General features: G+C 41.5%; 1 protein-coding gene across 6 annotated transcripts in view; it reads left to right on the plus strand.

Annotated features, from left to right (window-relative positions):
- Positions 1–601: 601 nt before the first annotated feature.
- The window catches only part of PBX3 (PBX homeobox 3), a 302674-nt gene continuing 288835 nt past the window's right edge, over positions 602–14440 (plus strand). For 4 of the 6 annotated variants that reach the window (XR_011205093.1, XR_011205094.1, XM_069241769.1 and 1 more), the window contains exons 1-2: positions 844–2904; positions 4764–4837. Coding sequence is in view for 4 of the 6 variants with exons in the window: in XM_069241769.1 (XP_069097870.1) it covers positions 2705–2904; positions 4764–4837 (274 nt within the window). In the remaining 2 variants the exon portion in view is untranslated. Of the gene's footprint in view, positions 2905–4763; positions 4838–14440 lie in introns of all 6 variants that reach the window. The other 2 variants (XM_069241767.1, XM_069241768.1) reach the window with 2 other exon arrangements.

Consider the following 14440-nt stretch of genomic DNA (forward strand, 5'->3'; position numbering starts at 1 on the left):
TAAGTCTGCCGCTCTTGCCGTTATCTTCCCGCCATGCCAACAGAAGGAACACATACGAACCAGTCTGAGACAATCTTTACATCACTAGGAAGAAAGTGGAAGAAGCGTTCCATCTTCGAGGGAAAAAATAAAAAAACGACCTATTTTTTTAATCCAGAAAGACCGTGTGCCTGTGCATCTCCATTGGCGCTGTGCACCTTTGTGATGACTATGCTCACAAGAGATGCGAGCAAAGAACGAGACTTGTCTCATCTCCTCCGCTCACCACCACACAGCATCCATCCTCCTCTCTCCATCCCCCTCCTGTCGCCAAGGCAACCAAGAGAGCAGGGAGGCAGCAGCAGAATCCACACGCGCCGACCAAACACGGCCTCACCCTACCCTCGCAACGCAACCCTACCTACGCCACCGTTCAAAACAGCCAATCGCAAGTTAGCTCTCGGTGACAGGGCCCGTTCACGCCCCCTTCCCAGAGGGCTTGATCTGGATTGGCCGCTACACGGACCGAACGCCCGCCTTCTTAACCCCACGCTCCGGTTGGCAGGGCGCCCCGTCAATCAAATGAGCGGTTTTAACGATTCTGTTGTGCCGTTGAGGAGAAAGACGCGTTTTTCCCCCTCAGGGTTGCATATTTCTTCGAAAAGGCGGCGGCGGGCGCGCGGGCGGGCGTTGGCGGGCGAAAAGAAGAGAGAAAGCGGGTCTGTGAGGGGAAGGCGTTCCCGTCCGGGGAAGGGCCCGCCTCTCCCGCTCGTCGGCCCCGGGCAGCGAATGGCGGGCGGGCGCCTCCCCCGCGCGGGCGGGGCCGGCCTCCATTATTTATATTTTCTATTTTCTCCCCTCCTCGGAGCCCTGACACGTCTGCAGTGAGTGAGTGGCATTGGCAGACTGTCAATCCCTCAGCAAAGAGGCCATCAAACAACATAAAACACACACACACAGTTACACCGCCGGCCTCATAAATCCCAGCCCGGCTCCTCATATATATTATTAGCGTTTCATTTTTTAAGCACATTTGCCTCCGAGCTTTGCAATTAATATCATTTTTTTCCCATCTACCTTCGCTGCCTCGCCTCCTTTTTCCCCCCGAAACTTTTTTGATTATTTCTCTTCACCTTTTGAGGAGTGGATTTCGGAGTATATTTTATATTTTTGCTCCCCTCTTTACCTTTTTACGCACTTGCCAAAGGAGCGAAGGGGATCTGAGGAACTTTTGTGCGCGGAGATTTTGCTATAATTTTAAATTGGATCGACACAAGAAGGAGAGTTGCAGGTGCCCAGCGAGGACAGCACGGCAGGACGTGTTCAGGTTTTTACGAGTTATTTGCCTTCTATTTTTATTTTTTGTTTACTTTTCTTAAAAGGAGAAATGCCGGCAGGTGCTGCCAACTGAAACCAAATGAGAAGAGGACAGTAGCTTAAAATAATGTTGGTCGAACGGATGAACTCGGTGGAGCCAAAGGATCATTGACATTCCTGAGGGGCTGATCAAGGAGGAGAGGGAAGATCCCAGGACTTAACATTGACTAGGAGCAGCAAGTGATGGGCTATCATTCTGTGCGTCTCCAGGCAGCAGATTCATCAGTCTCCGCCTCTCATTACTGGGGACAGCAGATCTGCTGACAAGCTTTATCACCAGATCCAAAACAAACAAAAAACAACTAATGCACGAATATTCGGGATCAGCTGCCTCTCTTTTTTGATGTATTTTTCCACCACCGTCTCCCCAATTCAGCCGATTCCTTTAGAAGGTTGTGTTGGAAAAAAAAACTGATCGCAAAATATCCAGGGATCTGAAGAAGCTGCCGCGAAGGTATCCCGAGAACTAAAGAGCAGCTGGAGCTGAGAATTTCAACCCGAAGACCCTTGGCTCAGAGAAGCACGGAAGGAGATACCTTCAGTTCCTTCCGGGTATTTTCCAGCAAAAGGTACCTGACAATTGCTGCCCCCTCCTGATCGGCTTCTTCGGGCCCTCGTTGAAAGGTTATTGCGAGTATCCCAGCAGCCGAGGGCATCTCGGCACATGAAGGACGGCATGCAGAGAAAACATCCAGAGATAAAAGGCAGCCAGCCACGGGGAGCCTGAAATCTGAAGGGGTTTTAACAACATTTATTGATATGTGTAGATTTATTTTGAAAGCTCTGAGGGTTTCCTTGCAAAATCCTTAAGATCTGAATATTTTCTTGAAAGGAGACTAACGCCTGATTACTTTATGCAAAGACTCTTACATTTGAATATGTGCTTGCAAAGGCTTTGAGTTCTGAATATTTGTAAAGGCACAGGGGGACGAGTAGTTTCTTTCAAAGGCATTGTGAGCTGAAGATTTTGCCCGCGCGCCCGGATTTTCAAGCTAAGACATTGAACACCGAAAATGTACCTGCAAACTCCCTGAGTGCACGAGGATTTTCCGGGTTTGTAGACTCTCCCTCGGCTGCACAGTCCCCGATTTCTGAATGAAATGTCTTTGTAAAAATCCCAAGTACACGCAGCTGTCGAGACTCCCTGAGATCCGCCGCCACACTTTCTGGCTACAAGTCTGATCTGCCGTCCAACGCTGCTCCTGATCGCTGCTTTTTCTCACGGAGGAGCCTTAAGATACACTCCCAGATCTGCCCCGGATCCCCGTGCACGCACGGCGCTACCCCCCTCCCCAGGCCCCTAGCAATTGATCGGGCTGCGGTGCACAGCATCAGCAGCCGGAAGAGCATGGACGAGCAGTCCAGGATGTTGCAGACTCTGGCTGGGGTGAACCTGGCTGGCCACTCGGTGCAAGGGGGGATGTCTTTGCCTCCTCACGGCGGGCACGACGGGACCGACCAGGGCGACGGCCGGAAACAGGACATCGGAGACATCCTTCACCAGATCATGACCATCACAGACCAGAGCCTGGACGAGGCGCAAGCAAAGTTGGTGCCCACTTCTCAGCCATTTCAGTCTTCCCCACCCCTCTGAACCCTCAGTACTCCAGCAGAAGGCAACTACGGCCCTCTGCAGAACTGCCGCTTGCCTTTAATGATACCATCTATTCGCGGCGGCTGTTACTCTGTAAATTGCATTGTCCCATTGCAGCCACGCTCATAACTCCCTTCACAATATGTACGTAGCTCCCAGCTCGCTCTGAATTCTGTCAGGATCCTTAGTGGTGTCACGATGCCTCACTTCCTTCTACTTGAATAGCAGTTGCCACTTCTTCGAGGTTGTGTGTCCCACTGTTCATGCTTGCCAGAACGTCTGTATGAGTCGCTCGCTCTTTTTCTAAGTTCGGATACCAACCTCATTACCTTCGTCCCCATTCACAGTAAGAAATGGCCTGCTGGTATATGGGTAAGACACTAGAAATCTGTTAATATATATACACACTCCCCCATCTGTGTATGCCAGTCTCCTAAATATGTGCACTGTCCCCAATTGTAAATGCCCCCGCCCGAGCATGTCAAAGAAAGACGATGAACTCTCAGCGGCGTTGTCTCTAAGCCCTTCTTCCAGGAGCGCCCTGTGTTTGGCATGGGTGCCCATGCAGTTATAGCCCCAAACAACGGCTCTGTTCTAACCGATTAGTGCTAAACGACCGGGCCTGATTTAATGTCTGTATACAGAGCAGCACCGCTTGTGTTGCAGTTGGTCTTTCTCCCCTCCCTGCCCCGCTCTTGCAATGACCCCTCACTTTGCACCTCAGGAAGAAGCTACATATTTATAGCCAGGGGTCATCAGAGGAGCAGCTTTGGCTGTTTTAATGATATATCTATTTTTATTGTGGCCGAAGTCCAGCTTGCGTGTCACAGTTCCCTAAACAACACCAGCCACTTCATCTTGTACCCTCACGCCTTTCATCTTCCAAGGCAAGCAACCCCCTAACTGTTGTATGTCTGTTGGCAAAGAGAGCAGCATGCCAGCGACTTGTGCACGTCCCATCTTATCGTTCTCATGTTTTGGGTGCCGGAGTTTTTACATTTCCCTTTAGTACAATGTATGCTTTGGTATCTGCCATTCCATTAACACCCAGTCATCTGCTGCATATTTAGAGGCACCATGCTCTCCGGAGCATCGATGCTCCTACACACGTCGTTGCGGCAACAGCCACTCGCCACGGCGCGAGATACACTTTTCATCCACACACTAAGTGCCCAATAAGCCACCTCTTTAATATCTCGAAATAATAGGCTCCACTGATGCGTATGGCACCGCTGACACGGGAGTGTTGCAGAAGAAAGCGGACCCCCAATAAATACGAAACAAGTCTACATGTACACTTCATAAATAATTTCCCGGGTAGCCAGGGGAGCGGCCCGGGACAGCCAGCTAATCTATGTGGAATTTAAGACAGCAAATGCGAGCAATGTAGTAGATTTCCTGCAAAGACACCCGGGTTGCCACTTATTAAAGTGTTTGTAAACATGTAATCCGCAAGACGTACCGGGTGTGCGTCTACACTTTGCGCAGTCTACCCCTTATTCCCCACAGATGAGATTCGTGTTTTTTCATTAATTTGTAAAGAAACTGATTTTGTCTGGGCCGCTTGTCTATTAAGGCAGTCCCCACTTTCTTCTTTGTGCTTTTGAATAGATCAGTTGTCTGTTTAGCACATATAGACCTTCTGGGAGAGTTAAGTGTAGGGAACAATCGTCCCACCCCACTACCCCCATTTCACCCATCCGCATTCCTTCCAGTTGCTCTACTGAATCTGTTGACAAATTTCAGCTAAATTGGGTGTTCTGATGTTACATTGCTAACACTTTATTGTTTGTGCTGTGTTTTATCTCTGCAGGAAGCATGCCTTGAATTGCCACAGGATGAAGCCCGCCCTGTTCAGCGTACTATGTGAAATCAAAGAAAAAACAGGTAAGAATCTGTCATTAGCAGCCTGATTTTACCTGGGATCCTTCCCCCAGGCTTCTCGCCTCCGATCCCAGGAGCCAGACGTCGCCATCTTTGATCGCTGTTTCCCCTTCCCTCTGTCTTGAGGGGCAAATGTCAGTCAGTCTGAAGTCACTTTTAGCATTACTAATAATCCCGGATATGCCATAGAATGTGGGTGAAGCATGCTGGGGCATCAGGGGTTGCTGCATGCCCGAGAGCAGCACGGTGTCAGTGTATGTTACAGAAACAATGTGAGCCTGGGTGCCAGGACTTGGAGAATCTTCCCCAGCAGCATCAAAGGTTGTTTAAACAGAAGTAGACATGGAATATATATCGAATTAGGTACCAGCAACCTTCATCTCTGTGTCTCTGTTTGCATTCATTTAGGTGTGCTTTTGGTAGTGTAGAAAGTAGACAATTGTTGTCAGCTCAGGGACTGGTAAAGGCCACAGCAGAGCAAGCACCACATGCCTCCCGGTTCACCCTCAGTTGTTGGCTCCACAGTTGGAAGCTGTACAATTAAGAGGAATGAGCACTTCTCAGACAGCTGCATTGACCAAAGCTGTGATTGAGGAAGTGATGAGCTCACATATAAAAGTATGTCAAAAGACTGGAAAATGTTTTCATCTTCAAGTCATGCAAAGAGAGTGTAATTTCACATTTTCTGTACACATTTAACAGTGTTTTTTTCGATCAGTAAATAATGGAATGCCATTTGTTAGTTTTGGTCATAAGGAATAGAGAATATTTTTAACATTTTGTGCTGTAGATTCAATAAAGGGGTTGTTGAGAGAAACACAAAAGCATATGTTTCAGCTTTCCTTTTCATCACACAGTAGCATGTACAAATCAGAATCTGATGTACCTGTCAGTTAATAATGCATAACTACTAGAACATAAATATGTGAGTGCAAACAGTGTAGATAGTGCAACCTGACAGAGATGTGTATGCATCTTCCTATGGTGTAGAAGGTGTGTGTAGTTTCTCATATATGTGCCACATTTACTGGAAAGTGTTCTAAACGCGTCTCCTTGAGTTATCATAACCAAAGCAGTTTAGTTCTTTCAGTTCTGGCAGCAACTGTTAACATTTTCTAACAACACATAATGTGCACAATCTAAAATCTTTCTGGCAGAACATAATTCCCTTTATCAAGACAATTTATGCCCACTAGAGTGTCTTATGCATTTAGTAATAATGAATGATACAGTAATATGATCATCAATTTCTGATCCCTAAACATATCATTTGGAACTACCCTTACTAACTAAAGGGTTAAGCGGCGAAGAACGGATGACTTAACAGATCTGTATATTCTCTTTTTATTGTAAATTATGTTTCTTGAGGTCATTACATGTCTTGGTCTACTTCAAGGTCTGCCAATAGCCATGTTCCAGCTACAAGCTGTGTGTTGTGGATATGACGGCGAATACCACTTTATCTCACATTACTCTGTGTAACAGACATGCAGTTTTACAGTCCCTCCATTTCCATTCACACTGTGCCCTACTTTCACATCTCCTCCGGCAGCTCCAGTTTGCATTTGTTTCTTGTCTTCTGCCAAACTTTGTTTGCCCAGCTTCAGCCATCTTCCCAAACCTTCTATGGACCTATAGATACTGCAAGCGTATTTCAGGGGAGAAGGCGTGCTATGCCGAACCATATTTTTACCCCAGGGTTGGCTGTTCCTGGTTGAACGAAAATGTGAGGCAACACAGGGTAAAGGTAAGTGAAGAAGAAACATAGGTGGTCTATAGATTGGATATTTACATGCAGGTATTTCTGCATGTGGCAGCCACGGTTGAGAGAAGTTTTCTAGCATTTTATATAGTCACATTGTTTGATATTTACTATCTTTTTTTCCTGAGGAGACCACGTTGTAATTGTATATATTACATATATGTATAAGCCGTTTTACATCATAATTGCACCCCAATAAAGCTAAGATGCCACTAATGAGATTGCTCTAAGGAGGGAGTAGAGGCGTGCAAATTTGTCCCATTTCGGTTAGGTGGACAACCTGAAACATCCCTATTTCAATTCAGTTTTTATTTGAAAATTAAAGTACAAAAAAGACAAGATTAAGCAGTTGTAAAATTTTCAATTGATATAGCATCTAAATAAAAACAAAATCATTTCACAGCCTTGCTACCTTAGTTTTGAAATTATAGAGCATTATAAGAAGCATTACAAATGTATGTTTAAGTACTGGTCTGTGTACATTTGTTTTGCCTCGTGGGCTGACTTTGGCATAGGAAGATTAGAGTACAGCTTATTAGTGATCTGTGCTTTCTAAAACACTTCCGCAAATACGCAGCAATGTTTGCATGTCTTGTAGTGTCTTTTTCTCTGTTTTATGTAGAAACCACTGACTTTTCTTAAATGCTCACAATGCAGTTTATTACTTCACTATCCCAAGAGTGGGGTGTAGTTTTATTAGTAGATTTGACCAGTCTTTTCTGACACAAGAGATGATGATTCTACGGTAAACATTTAGCGGGGCAAGTGCATTGCCTCACTTGCATGGAGACACGGTTTCCTCGAGAATTATTGGGCAGGATGCTTTGTATGTGTCTGCAGCAAATCTTGTTTGTTTTACAATTGGATCTCACTGTTCCGTGATATGTGAAACTTGCCAAGAATCAATGCACTGTCAAGTAAAAGTTGCCTATCATTTAGTCAAACAAAGAAATATAGCTCTAATTATAAAAAACATTTTATTTTGAACATAAATGTGACTGTGCATTACCACATGCAACCACGAGATAGCAGACATTTTCAAAACACGCATAAAAAAATGAATGTGTTTTTTAATGGTTGGGATAGACTAGGTTGTTTCTGTGATGTCCTATTGATGTTTATTCTAGCTTTTCTAGGGGCCTTGGTTTTATTAATTGGTTTCTCTTCTCAGCAAACAGCACAAACATACCCATAATGTGCAAAATTGTGGTGGCAGTGCATAGTCTGGCGGTCTTCTTTCTTTGGGATCAGACCATAGTGCAATTCGATGTGTTTTTATATTTTTATAGCAGTATATGTTTATGAATACTTCTGCAATGTTTCATTGCCTAGTAGTCAAGTCCAAACAGAGTGTTTATTCTTAAGTATTAGTCTGTTTTAGCATGGTCTCTGAATCGGTAAAGGAGTGCACGGTTTCATGTCTGGAAATGTCCAGGATAAGAGACATTGATACCTGCCAGCCAAGCCATAATTTAACCTCTCCCTCCCATAAACCACAGACCTTAAACAGCTTTCATTTACTAGTAATGCCTAATGGCATACATGATGGGCTGCCAGATTTGTGGCCTCTGTGAGGCTTATAAGCAGGACTGACTGAGGAAGATCATAAAACTTAATGAACTTGTAGTCTGCATGAGGTGTCCACAGGGGAGGAAGAAGGGAAAGGCCTGTTTGGCTCTATGGGCAGCTTGAAGATTTAATTTTATGTGCAAAGAACAAAAAGCGAACAGGCTGGATATAGGTTGTGACCTGTACTTCATGCTCCATCCTTAAAGTTTGGCAAGGTTTTAGAATAACTTTATTAAGGACTGAGAATTATGCAGCTCATATTTCTGAATCATCTATCTATCTATCTATCTATCTATCTATCTATCTATCTATCTATCTATCTATCTATCTATCTATCTATCTATCTATCTATCTATCTATCTAACCATGTATCTACTTATGAAGCCCCATTATTTTATTTTTAAAATATGACAAGTACGAACAAGTCTGTAGTACACTTTTTTATCATAATGCTGTTATTTTTTAATTATTCTTTTAATTATATCTGTTCCACTATTAACATATTCACAGTTCATGTAAGAACATTTGCAACTGTTGTGTGAATTATAACTTTAACACTGGTTTAGCTATACAAAGGCGTATGTCTTACTTTTGTATTTTAGAAAATATACTTGTCAATTAATTAGGACATGCATACATTAAAGTATATCTGCATGAGAGTGGATTCAAGTATATTGTAGAGCATTTTGATTTTTTGTATGCTAATTTTTGACACTGTAAATAGTGAGAAGAACACAATAGTCTGCCTAGTTTGCGCATAGTTATTTTCTTGTAAGGCACAACATAATGTAACTAGTTGTAATCAACAGACTGCAGAAAAAAAACCTGTCTCCTAATCCTGCTCAATATCCTGGAAGGAAAATTATTGTCTGTAAAGCTATAAACTTGTAAGTGGTACTGATTGATTAATAGAAATGTGGATTTACTAAAAGTATGCATCTTGTTTTATTAGAACGTTGATGGTCCCACAGCAGGTTGCCAACAGTGTCTAGCCTTCATTATGCGAGCAAATTAGCTGAATTCTTTCTGTGTATTTAGGATTTTTAACCGATGTCCCACATTGTACAGCACATACTTTTTGTGTAAATTAGATGGGAGGTATTTAGCATAAGTTCACGGAGTAACTGGCTTCTACTACAGAGAAGAGTGCACATATTGACTAGCTAGGCTGTTCCTGTTGGCAATAAGTTACTATGCTTAATCAATACAAATGTTTCCTGCGCATATCAATACTTTCTCTTTTCGCCACAAGTTTGTTTTCTTTGCTAATGGTTTTGAAAGACGATTGACTACGTTGACTATTGTACCCCAATTTTTGATTTTAGCAAGCAACATCGCTAGCATTTAAATGTATTTGTCTTGAAGACAGTGGCAATGCATGCTTTATTATCGTCCAGTTGACCCAGCATTCGGTAGGACAGCAGTACATACTTTGGAGACAGAACGACTTCCCTTTCAAATATTGGCAAGGGTCCTGGCACCTATGCATCTATATGCCCCTTAGGCCTGGCATCTGCGCGTTTCTGTGCCCCCTAGTCTTTATTGTGTTTCCAAGAACTAGAAGGTCCTTTTGAGCGTTTCACGAAACTGATACAGGTGGGAAAGCATCCGTTTCTAGCAGTCATTTCACCAGGGAGCATGAACATGTTATGGCCTTTTCTTGGTCACTGCAGGCACACGGGTGTTCGCTGTTCTTTTTCTTCAATCGCGTGTTGGCCCGGGAAACCTAAGATTAAACCGGCCCTTTGACTGTCGATCCTTTTCTCTTCAGCCCGCTCTGCGTGTGTATTCTGCCATCTCACTGCCTGGGAAGCCTGGCCCGTGTGTTTTCTCAGCTGTTTTTGCTTCATCGTTTGTTTTATCAAGGTGATCCGCTCTGTTCAGATAAGACATGCCCAACAAGCCTTCTTTTCACCAGCCTACTGAACCCTAGTCACATTTTTTTCTCCAGTACACCTTTCATAGCGTTGAGTTTAAATGGAATACAAATCCACGTGAATATTTAATATACATCATTCAGGTTTGTGTCAGATTCTTCGGCGACTGCCTTTACACAGTTTGAGTAGTACTTCCACTAACTGATGAATTACACCTTTCAGCAAGATTCCACAGCTACTTTAAAGAGCTATATTGAGTTAGACACAGCTTCTGTCTTTGCACTTTCCTTGTTGATGTAGGTGCACATTCGAGGTCACATTAAGCACATCCTTGATTGCCTGTGTATGTTGTTCAACCTGAACGTCACAGGCTAGAAATATAATATTAAGTCAAAGAAATACATGCAAATGAAAAACAGTGCTGACCAACTTTAGACTTCCACCTTCATGGCAAAGCCGCAGCAGCATGTAAGTGTGCATGCATTTTTTTCTTTTGTTTAAAATGTTCTCCGAAAATAAGAAAATAAAATATTATAATAATATATATGTTCAGGTTTTGCCACAATTATGTTCATGTTGTGCACTCTAGCTATTAAAAACTCAAATATGCTATATAGATGTGTGTATAAGGAACAAAATACTTTGTTATTATGTATCTGTTCCACACATACCTTCAATACGATCTTTAAAAAACGTGTGCCTGCATTTTTCCACTGACTGACAGCAGATCATTGCTTGAAACAGCCTCTTTTTCTGTTAATTGATTTAAACTCGTTTTACTTAGTTTCAAAAAGACTGTTAGATAATGTGGTTGGGTGACAGGCAGTAGTTGCAGTTTGACATGGTTGCAGAATCTGTTGTCAGACATCGGTCAATGGCAGTGATTTGTATTATTCAGAACTCGAGGCCATGTGATTGGAAATTGATTGGATCCTGTTTCCAATTTAAGAGATGGGGTGCTTTGCGCAAGAGAGCATGAACAGTGAATTATTTTAGTATTTTGGGATATAGGCAGTGCCATTATGTGTGAGCTGACTTTGATTTGTCAGCACAAGTTGGCGACAGGAATAGTTGTTTTCACAGAATGAAATAAAGTTATAAGCACTGGGGACCATGTCCACTCTGCACTTCTGGCAAAAATGTTTTTCAATAGGATTTTTAAAACAATGGCTTGGTAATATTAGTAGGAAACTGTTTACCAAACTTAAAATAACAACTACAATCCAGTTTTAGAATTACCTGTGGAGCATTACATGTCTAAGCTATATTTTATGTGTACAATACACAATTTGCAAAGCTAATCTTCCTGTTCCGATTGCCTAGCAGGTGGCCATGAGCATTGTTTTTAATTATCTACCCGTGAAGCCAAAATGTAATAAAAGGAATGTGCTCTGTATTTAAAATGGTAATTGTAATGATTACCGGTGACACTGTTCATATTAATATGGAGACATTGCTGAGCACGTAAAAACCACACGGACCACAGCAATGATCGTATTGAAATTGCAATTGCAAACAGGCTCTCGGAGCCACTGGTAACTTTGTCAATTATAAGTTTGGTGAGCAGTAGTAAAACAGTGTGTGGTATAAGTGTTTAGGGAGAGAGGATAAATATGTAGAACAGTTTTGAAATGCAGGGTAGTGTGTTGTGTGTTTGAGCACTTCTTGGCTCCCTCTAAACTGCTATTGTGAGCTTGAAGCAGATTTCCCCATTGCTAATGCCCTAGAAGTATTAATTCACTTTGATATGCTAATTAGAGGGCATTATGCAAGAAATGAGATTAAGTAGGCAGCATGAAGCCATTTGCCTGTCAGTAAATTGAGAGCTTTAGCATCAGGAGAAGCTTTGTTTTTTCTGAGTTTCTCTTGGTTTTGCATATAAATAAAATTGATTGAAAGGTCCAGAGAAGCCTCTGGAATACTGGTAGTTCGTTTCCTCTCCTTTGATTATTTAAACGTAATGTTACTTTGTATGAATATTAATTGATTTAATGGAATTCTGCAGAATAAGAGCAGTTTCACCTTAAACTGATTCTGTACACCAGAACCGCTGTTTGCCCTCGACGTTTATGCTCCCTGTAACATATACTCAGTAAATGTAAAGAGTTAGACTGGTTACACTATTGTATAAATATAATATATTATATTATAGTTTCCTATAACTGCAGATGTTTGAATGTTTTGCAATGGTCTTCTTTTCTTTCATATGTTTTCGTTATCATTCCATGTGGGTTGTATGTGTTTCCTATAGAAATCACAAAGATATAGTAGTTCATTTAGGAAGGTAGTGGATGTTAAGCTGGCTATTAAATTGATATATTTTTGCACAAGGAGATATATCAAATGGCTCAGTGGTACATGCGTCAAGTGTCCATGATCACTTAAGAATATTACTGACTAGCACAATGGGTGAAGTATTAATCCATTCAGCTCTCCACCGATTGGTTTCATTCTTATTTGTGCAGCGTGCATGGGGATGTTTTGAATTCAAGCCTTCATGCATCACTTTTTTTCTCCAAAAGATCCGACAATTAATTATAAAAAAACAAAACATATTTATAGCAATGTAACTTGAAAAACAAAAGAGATTGTTGTTTTTGAGTGCTGTAGTACAGTAGAGTTATAGTATCTGAAGCACATATATGTTAATGAGCAGACAGTATGTGCAGCAGGAAAAACAGTCCATTACTTGAAAATAAAAAGCTTGATGCTCTAAAGTATAAGAAAAGCTTTATATACCGATCTTTTTCCTTAAACAATCTTTCTGATTTGTCCTTTGATCCCTGATTTGCAGCTTTTAAGTTATAGTTTCATGTCTCTAGAAGCAGTATACTGAAAGTAACATCAAAGTATTGAATGCCCTCTCCTACACTCACATTCATTTTATTTTAACTTACAGCTGAATCAACATTTACAGTTGAGAAATAGGATCAGCTAAAGTCACATTGTTTGGTTCAGATTTTATGTACACAGCAATAAAGCGCTAAGAATATCTGTCCATAGTATGGACAAGAAAACAAACTGTTCAGTTTTGCTATTCCACTTCAAAGTACTTGTTACCAATATTCAAGATTACTTACGATATGCTTTGTAATTCAAATCGAAAGGATCACCAAAAGGATAGGATAAACCACAGCTTTAACATTATCTCTTTTTGGAGAGCTACGTCCATGTGTGGATTTGACTAGAGATGGAGACTACTGTAATACTCAATTCCCCCTTGCAATGGCAATCAGTTAGTTAACGAACATACCTGTTTTTTCGTTAATTTTTTGTTATTTCTGCTCTACTTTCTAGAGCGAGGGAGGGGGTCAAAGATATGCCTAGGAATCTATGTACGTGATGGTTTTTGACCTTTGACTGAGGCTAGAGCAGAAATTGAATGTTTGGTAATTAAATAATGGTCTTCACCTGGATAATATGTGAAACGTCAGTGTATTACATGATCTAATTGTCGCTAACCAAATTTACAGAATAGTTTGTTCAATAAAGAATATCTCATTCCTTTTAAATTTTTAGTATCTATTAATATTGTAATAGAGGCACTGAACACTTTCTTTTTCTGGCTTATTACTATAAAAACTGCAGTGTGGTCATTTTAAAGTATTGTGCAACTTTAGAAATCATAAAGAGTTGTCTAGTCCTTGTTTCATTGTTTTGCAACAAAATTGGGAGGTCGTGGTATATTTTTTCAAGTCTGATGAACTGCAAACAAGAAATCAGTATAGAAGTTTGTGTATATAATAATGCCCTTTAAGCAAGGAAGTGAAACTGTATGGCAGATTTCCCGATGGTGTATTCCCATTGCATTGTTGCTGTGGGTACAAAGCATATGTGAATAAGCGCATTTTGTATCAGATTTGAGACCTTTTACTTATATGTAAAAGGGTAGGTACTTTGCCTTCACTTACCCTGCTGTTAAATAACTGGTAGATAGAAACGCAACAATGAATGATAGCACAAACTTTTAAAATAAAATATTAAATGATGATTAGAGAAGCGACATCAAACATAATACATTACAATATATGATAATGAGTGGTTATGGGGTCGAGATCACTCTTTGAATCCTGACTTGCTGTTGTTTGAAGGTGTGCAGATGGTATAGGTTGGTGAGGCAACAGTGGGTTAAGGATTGCAGGACGGCTGGAGTGTGGGGGGAGAAACCTGCACAACTTGAAATGTGGCATCCATAGGAGATGCCACTGTTACGGAATTTCATTTATAGAACACATAATAACCATCACGGGCACTGTGATGATTTTGGTGCAGAGGTAGAACTATACTCTGTACGTTTTGGACCATAAGTGAGAGCTCATTCCCATAAATGTGTCTTTGATTCTCTATTCCATTCAGATAAAAAAAAACTACAGGCGTCTTCTTGGCCATTATTGGGAC

This window comes from Pleurodeles waltl, chromosome 6, assembly GCF_031143425.1.
Source record: "Pleurodeles waltl isolate 20211129_DDA chromosome 6, aPleWal1.hap1.20221129, whole genome shotgun sequence".
Taxonomy (NCBI): domain Eukaryota; kingdom Metazoa; phylum Chordata; class Amphibia; order Caudata; family Salamandridae; genus Pleurodeles; species Pleurodeles waltl.